We start from the raw sequence: 8,726 nt of genomic DNA on the forward strand, positions 1-8,726 counted from the left end.
CAATAGAGCATCTTTGGGATGTGGTGGAACGGGAGATTCGCATCATGGATGTGCAGCCGACAAATCTGCGGCAACTGTGTGATGCATTCATGTCAATATGGACCAAAATCTCTGAGGAATGCTTCCAGCACCTTGTTGAATCTATGCCACGAAGAATTGAGGCAGTTCTGAAGGCAAAAGGGGGTCCAACCCGTTACTAGCATGGTGTACCTAATAAAGTGGCCGGTGAGTGTATCTCTATGTATGTCGGTTGTCTAGTATCGACCCTCTTGGGTTAATAAATATAAAACTTTAGAAAGCTCGTCTCATATTATCCTATAAGACCCGGTCCCTCTCTCAGGGTGAGAGCGGACGGTAAAGGTAATCGCAGTTTTGCCCGTGGCAAGGCCAGAGGCTGGGTCAAAGTGGCTTTGGCAAGGCGAGATCCTTCACAAAGGCTTTCCCTTGCTTTGTTTGCTTATAAGTTGGCATTAAAGAGAAGTGAAGAGATCCAGCACAGGCACAGATACTGACAGCAGAATCTCCCGTATTTGTACATGCACCGGACCCTTTAGCTACTTCCAGTACCTGCGCAGAACAGGACAAAGCAAGAGAAATCAGGGAAGCAGTCACGTGAATAAAATCATGTGACCGCAACACCCAGAGGCAGCAGGGGGCCATCCAAGGAAGGACTGTGCTTTGTGAGACATTGTAACCTTTTAAAAAAAATGACTATGAAGTGGCCAACCCCATTAAAGAATGACATAACAAAAACAGTAAATTAAGACAATCTGGGACTCAACAGAGAGGCAATGTCTTGTCCAGAGAGGTATATTGGAGTGTCAGCAGTGATTGGCATGCTGAGACCATCATGGACCACCAGGGCGGCAGTGCTGGCACAGCAGACAATGTAACAAGTATTGGTGCTTTTTAGTATGTTCAGCCATCTTTATGCCCTCAGACTATAAAGGGTATATTTGTATAGGTGCAGCACCGCACTACAACTCTCAGCAGCCTCAGCACTTGGCGTCCTGTTTGTTGACAGAAAAGAATAACCCAATGCAGCAGAGGTGCGCCACTACGCATGCGCCACATGCTCCGTCCGCCCACACTACGCCATAGGCTCTCGCCATCCTGCCCGCCCCGCGCTGCTCTTTACTGCGCACGCGCGTCTCCATTGCGTACCCCTTCACTGCCCCTGGCAGCGGACACGCCCTTTTCTCGTTTCCCGCCGGTGACGAGCTCCAGGAGCGCGCACGGGTCACCTGATCGCCTTTCCCGCCACTGGGAGCGCGACTGGACCGGAGATTGAGCGAAGCCAAGCGCGTTCGCGACGTCATCAGCGACCCCTCCCCCTCCTCCCCTCAACACATACAATAATACCGGCAGTGCCCGGACAGCCCCAGCATCACCGGCACACAGCGCCATCCCCTGGAGGCCTGCGGGAGGCCTATTCTCTGTGTGTGGCGCTCGGCAGCAGTGTCAGGCCTCAGGCGGCTTTCCTGAGCTGCAGGCCGGAGCCGCTTCCTGTCAGACCGAAAGCCGCACCGGAGGCCTACCGCCTTCCCGAGGCCCTGCTGCGCCGCGGCCTAGATTTCTCAGTGGCCCAGCTTCGGATTTCCTCCATGGAGCCGTTTATGTGAGGAGGGGGATGTGATCCCTGCAGCGCCGTCACCTATGATGAGGACCCCGGCTTCACCGCAGTAGATCCCGGGCCTGGACTGCAACCTTTTGGCGTGGGGGGGATCGCAGCGCCCCCCAGAGACAATGACCTGGGGGTAAGGAGCTGGGGGCATGTGAGGTGTGGAGCCCTCCCCTGGACGATCAGCCGGACCCCCTTGTTGTGTGAGTCAGGGGGAGGGTAGCAGTGCTCATCTTCAGGCCACTGCTCCATGGGGAGAGCCCTGGAGGGAGCTGTACTGCCCCTGCCTGGGGTATAAGCTGCTGCCCATTAGCACATTACTGGACTGATTCTCTGTCTGCTGGAGCCTGCCCCTGGAAGGAGTCTGCAATGAACCCAGTGAATGCCACCTCTCTGTTCATCTCAGCGAGCCGACTGGTGCTGAACTACGAGCCCGGGGACCCACAGGCCTCTGCCGAAATCTGCAAGATGCTGCCTTTCTTCAGACAGGCCCTGGCCTGCTGTGTCTGCGGTGAGCCCAGGGGGGTGGAGGGCTGTCGTACTGGTAGGAGTGCACAGGGTGTGAGCTCGCTCACATGCTACTCATCTCTCTGGCCGTTCCCATCATTGCACCAATGCTCCAGTACTTCTGTGCGGATGCCGTTTAGTGTCTGCAGCTCCTGTGCTGATTTATGTGCTCTTCTAGAGAGAACAAAAGGATTGTGTATGTTTACGGATGAGGCCACACATTGCAGAAAAGCTGTGTTTTCGTTGTAGGTGTCTTGAGCCAAAGCCAAGAGTGACTTCAGAGGAATGGTAACTATAAAGGAAACCCTTAGATGTCTCCCTTCTCTGATATACACTCCTGGCTTTGGGTCAAAAATACAGCTTTTCTGCAAGATGAAAAGGGTTTCCCTGCAAAAATGATGTCTTGTGTGTCCTAGTATTGATCCCAGTGACTGCGGTCGCCAAGTCTCCTGTGTGAATGGTGCTATAGTGTGTGCATCATTGCTCCATTCACTGCTGGCGGGGATTTTACTCTGCTTTCTCCGTCAATTCTATAGGAGTGAACAGAGCAGTGATAAGTGGTGGTAGTGGCTGTTTGTGTGCAGTTGCATCCTTACTCGGCTTTTATAAAGTATCAGGGCTACCATTACCAGCATGCCAAATAGCCATATGTGAGGGCAAGCTGGGAGTATAAAGTAGTTGTATAGCTATATAATGCTAATATATCCTGTAGTGTTTACTTAAAGGATTGCTTTTGTACAATTGGGACAGCCTCTTTAATGGGTAAATCCTAGTGCAGTATATACTTATTGCCCAACGTGAGCACCCATACTAATATAATATACATCCTGCTGGTACTTTGTCATGTTGAGTCTTAGATTTGCAGGGACTAACTCGACTCGGCACCTGCTACTTGTACATGGAGTAGAACCTTTATCCAAGACCTGGGATGTGATACGTGTATTAGTTCATGTGCTCACATTTTACAGCAAGCACGCTTCCCTATTTTTATTTTTTTGCATTAGATTAATTTATGGATGAGATTATTTCCTAGTCTTATCTGTCCCAGTCCTTGGTAGGTGCTGTCATTGTTCACTCTGAATAGATAACGTCAGTTCATGTGATAGACATGCAGGTGCACAGCTCTGACCAGGACGTATTCGTGTCTACTGCAAGTTCAATGGAGATATCTAGTCAGTGACAGTAAGCAAAGATCTTAAACTCTCCTTCATGTATACCGTAACTCTTCATCATTGAAAATATTTATTTGCAGAAAACATATAACCCCACTCTTAAAGGGATTATCTACTGAAATCCTCATAATAAACTAATTTCACTGGGGAAAGTTGCACCAGCGTGGGAGCAATGCTCTCCCTCCCCCACCCTAACAAGACACTTTGGTGTATGTAGAATATTATACATCTACACCAAGCGGTAAAGTGATTACTTTCTGAACGCTCAGTAATCCCATTGAGCAAGCTTTCAGTTTTGCTTTCTAGATCTGTAGTTATATCACATCATTCCAAGCCTGTCCTGCTCTCTGGCCAGAGATGATGTGTTATCAGTAGAGATGAGCGAACACTGTTCGGATCAGCCGATCTGAACAGCACGCTCCCATAGAAATGAATGGAAGCGGCTGGCATGCAGACTTTGTCGGCCGCTTAACCGCCCCGCGTGCCGGCCGCTTCCATTCATTTCTATGGGAGCTGGGAGCGTGCTGTTCGGAACAGTGTTTGCTCATCTCTGGAGTCACTGTGTGCCCAAACCAGGAATTGGTTGGAAAATCAGAAAAGGCGCAGTATGTCAGTCACTTTATAAACCCATTGCTAACTAATGGGGCTTATTCTAGTATTTATTATGTGAGTGACCCGAGGGGGGAGCTTTACTAGGGGTGCTATAGCGGTAGGCCACATCATGCTCCAGGAAATCATTATTAACCATTCCATTAATGTAAGACAATGATGGTCACCTCTGAGGATTACATACAGCCTTATCTGCATGGTGACTTACATTTTTAGCATAGTGGATGGGATTTAAACAAAACCCATGCACATGCTTAAAAAACCCCTGCAGGTGTAAGGTGTCATGCACTGTGTCTCTTACCTGCAGTTTCTAGCTGTTGCAATACATGGTCTTAAGTGGCTTGTGCCATGGTGACCTAGCGGTGTAAAGCAATGCTGGCCGTTCAGGCTAATGTGACGTAATGCATGGTGTAAGCCTTAGAAGTGTCTTCTCTTATATAGATGACGTGAGGATGGCCCTAATAGAAGTGACCATTTGATTCTTGACTGCTCACTCCACAAGCCATTCTTTAGCGGTGAAGCCTTCCCTAGTAATGAAGAACACAATGCTGTGTAATGTGACCTGTATGTGTTGTGGTCCTGACTGTGAGCCCCCTCCCCTCTTCCATGATTGGTGCTGTCCAGTGTGTTGATATCTGAATCCGTGAATTGTGGAGGTGGAGTGTTACTCAGTACTGACAGCAGATAGAAAATGCATTAGTGGAGTTGTGCACCCTCTGTAGCCAGCCACACGTGTAATAACTTGGCTGCGCTCCATAGGATGTCTATTAGGAAAGTGTTATGCAAGAAGCAGACTCTTCCCGTGTGTGTGACTATTCTATGTTCTACATGTTTGCTCAAACAAGTATGCCTTTGTAGCAGCGATGAGTGCTGCTTTGCTTATAGGCTCCATAGGTGTGCAGCCTGCGGCACTTGGCTGTAGGAAAGTATAACTCGCAGTGTGCCCTGATATCTAGTCTCAGTGCATGCTCGCAATTGTAGTTTTGCAACAGCTTTCCTAGATGTGTTTTGCTAAAACTGGTAGCTTGTTGTTTGTAGTAGTAGTGGTGCGGTTGTCGTAGTGTTTGTCATTCTAGTAGTTCTCCTGGGTAGATATGAGCGAGCTCTGATGATTTGCCAGCCACAGATAGCTGCTGGCAATGCCTCTAGTGGTGCAGCGTCCCCTTCTTCCTCTTGTCACTACGATGAGGGAGTGCTTGTTTATGGTGAGCGGATTGGTGGGAACTGCTAGGTCAACACTGCTGACCTAATGTAGTAGTGGATTCAGACACAACAATGTCTGCGCACTGAGCCAGCAGATACGGCGTGCACAGGGATGTAATGAGAAGCTTGTGTAACCCTGCTGCTGAGCTTTATCCTATTAGACGTTAGTATGTGTATATGCAAGTGCACTCATGTGACTGCTGTAAGGTAGAAGTAGAACTACATGGCAATTTTGTGTATTATGGACTACATAGAGACAGAACCTGGACCCGTAGTAATGCTTGCTGCACTGCACTTTTTGCATGTATTTTATATCTACATGTACAGACATTGTGGATTTAAAACAAACAAACAAAAAAAACTTGCACTTTCCAGTTTGAGAACACTTGTTAATGTGCATACCTGCCCCCAGTTGTGCCAGTTCATGTTTTTGATCCCTTGCAGCGCTCTGCCTCTGCTGGTAGTGTGACTAGGTCATGTAACCCGGCTCTATTCCTGCTGCTTGTGTGCGGAGTAGAGCTGGGTCTGTCACATGATCCATGGTTGGCTTGTCAGCAGAGCTTACCTCTGCCCCTGCCCTCCCACAGTTCTCTACAGACCTATGTATTTCCTGGACCAGTATGTACATTAGTAAGTGTGATCATACCGGCAGTAAGTAGACTTCCCTAAACTTTAACTGCCGATACAACCCCTTCCAAGAAAGTCGTCTGTGATGGACTCCTTAGCCATCGTCTCCATGAACATACTCACTGAACAATGTGTATCTGGCCTAAGTGTTGCCCCAATACCTTCAGTACTATATACTGTGCTATAGTTAGTGTATAGAATACTACAGTAGTCTCTGATGCATATCCGATACTAAACACAGGATAATCTTAGTGTTTTTTTTATTTTTCTTTCCAGGAAACTTGCTTGAAGACCCTATATCTCCAGTCAACTCAACTTGTCAACATTATGTTTGCAAGCAGTGCAAAGGTAAGAAGATGATGATGAAGCCTTCGTGCAGCTGGTGTAAGGACTATGACCAGTTTGAGGAGAATACACAGTTGGGCATCTTGGTGAGCTGCTACAAAAAGCTCTGCGAGTACATCACACACACGCCACTGGCACAGGACCTATTAAATACTGTGGAGTGCTTGGCAGACATTTTGGCATTTCTTCCTGAGGAATCTATGGAAGAGTCTGCACCTGAAGAGGAAGAACATGGAAAAACTTCTGAGCCCCCCTCACCGCTGTGTCCTTCTCATTCCCCTTTACCTTCTAATTCGGAACTAGCTACTGAACCTGAGGCAAACCTCTGTTCTCTTGCCCAAGATACACCCGAGCTTAATACTGAATGCACAGTTGCTAATGGTTTGCCCAACTGCAATGGCCTATCATCTGAAACTGAGCTCGCTGTAAATATCCCCTCCCCGGATAGCCCCGGAACCATTGACCTTTGTTGCACAGCTGTTGATATTAAAACAGAAGATTTGTCGGAAAGCTTAGAGACGGTCTGTGACCCGGTTTCCACTAGTGAATTATGTGCTGCAGGACTGGATATATGTGGGTATAATGATGATCTAAAAAGCAGCGATCCTCTGCTCCTGAGCGTAGAGGAAGTTCTCCAGAGTCTAGAAACTGTTCCCACCTCTGAAGTTACTGACTGTGACCTGCAGCACACTCTGGACACATCTGTATCAAATGGAACTTTTTTGGATATTTGCCCACAGCCCCTTACACATACTGTCCTGTTGTCTGACAGCCACGCGCCCCCTCTTGGTGTCTCTTGTACAGCTGCAACCCTAAAAATGGTGAAAACAAACCGCAAGCGGTCACGTTCAGAAAGCGACAGTGAAAAAGTGCTGCCTCTTCCCATCTCCAGCATTATTCTTGGGCCAGCGTTGAGTTCCCAGACTCCTTTTCTACTTGCTCGGGAAAATAGAAACTTCTTGCAGCCCATTGTTACTGTCCCCAATGGGGGTAGCTCGTCCAAAATCAGCAAGACTATTCTTTTATCAAATAAAACCTTGAAGAAAAATCCAGAGCACATGCATAAGAAAACGCATCCCAAATCTAAACCACCATTGCTGAAAACAAAGGACAAGATGAAGGAGAAACTCCCCAGCAATAACGTGGTTCCTGGGAGCCCGACAAAAACTGTGTATAAAAAGCCGCCCGAGAAGAAAGGCTGCAAATGTGGACGTGCGACTCAAAATCCAAGTGTTCTTACCTGCCGAGGCCAGCGATGTCCTTGTTACTCCAATCGGAAAGCTTGTCTTGACTGTATTTGCCGTGGCTGCCAAAACTCTTACATGGCAAATGGGGAGAAAAAGTTAGAGGCGTTTGCCGTGCCAGAGAAGGCTTTAGAACAGACCCGGCTTACTTTGGGCATTAACGTGACCAGCATTGCTGTACGCAATGCCAGCACAAGCGCCAGTGTCATTAATGTTGCGGGTTCTCCCGTAGCAACGTTTTTAGCTGCCAGTCCCCACGATGACAAAAGCTTAGACGAAGCGATAGACTTGAGATTTGACTGTTGATGATCTAATAGCCTTTCCCTGGCTGTTAGGGGGCAGGAGAATGGTTGCAGTTTTATGGCAGCTATGGTTCTGTTGGGTTAACTTGCCAGAGCTTCTGCATATAGATCACTTGTATCAAGTGTGTTTATTGCTAAGTTATGTGTTCATGTTTGTGGGTTGGGGAGGGGGTGGAAGGGGCAAAGGACTCTGTTGTAAGACAAACTGTAACCCTACCGTCTGTTTTCTATTCTTCAGTATGAGGGTTTGACTAGAAGACTTTGATTTTTCTGATGCACTTGATTTATAGAAAATGATCTTTGGCAAGAAAGAGCAACCACGCAACAACCTCTCGTATCCTGTCATACATTGTTTTAACCATTTCTCGCCATAGCCACGATGATGGCGTTCTAACCTGCTTGAAAATTTTCATTTAGAGTCAAATTCCACCATAGGTCTGACTGCAACAATCCTTATAATGCACTCTAGGGTTTCTTGATACTCGGCAATATACCCCCCCCCCCCCATACCTTCTAAGTCTATACAATGTTAACTCACATCTCTAACATGCTGCATTCCAAAGAAGTAACATCCCTTTAAATCCGTGTAAGTCTTTCCTTCCTCAGTGCTGTCCTAGATGAGTTCACACATAGCAGTAATAGATGTCAGGTAGATCAGAAGTTACTTATATTGTAAACCAATGCATCCCACAGGTGTCGTTTAGAACAATGGTCTTTGTCTACACACTTATTGGTCGGCTGTGTAAAATCCCAATTGTTGACGGCCTTGTCCGCCCAAAGTGGTAGTGGCCACATGCTCAGAGGGCTCAAGAGGTCAGTGGCTTGTACACGTAGGAGTTTATGTAATGGATGAATGGGGAGAATGTCTGTCTCTAGAGAACAGGTGAATGGGGCTATTACAGGGGTCACGTGGACTTTACCCGGCTGTTATTGAAGACTTGAAAAAGTCTTTGTTTTTTTTTTCCCCCTGATGGATAAAGCTCTATCAAAAGTATTTCTAAATGGGTCACTGACATGCACGTGATGTCTACTATACATTAGAACACTTGTATGGAGTTAACTATCCACACAAGGCAATGATAGAGCAGCCTGCTAC

General features: G+C 47.4%; 1 protein-coding gene across 1 annotated transcript; it reads left to right on the forward strand.

The window, feature by feature from the left end:
- Positions 1–1,088: 1,088 nt before the first annotated feature.
- Positions 1,089–8,500, forward strand: MSL2 (MSL complex subunit 2). The gene is made up of 2 exons (XM_075269062.1): positions 1,089–2,132; positions 6,016–8,500. The coding sequence occupies exons 1-2, from the start codon at positions 1,991–1,993 to the stop codon at positions 7,632–7,634; spliced, it is 1,761 nt and encodes a 586-aa protein (XP_075125163.1). The 5' UTR covers positions 1,089–1,990; the 3' UTR covers positions 7,635–8,500.
- Positions 8,501–8,726: the final 226 nt, after the last annotated feature.

Source organism: Leptodactylus fuscus, chromosome 3, assembly GCF_031893055.1.
Source record: "Leptodactylus fuscus isolate aLepFus1 chromosome 3, aLepFus1.hap2, whole genome shotgun sequence".
Classification (NCBI taxonomy): Eukaryota; Metazoa; Chordata; class Amphibia; order Anura; family Leptodactylidae; genus Leptodactylus; species Leptodactylus fuscus.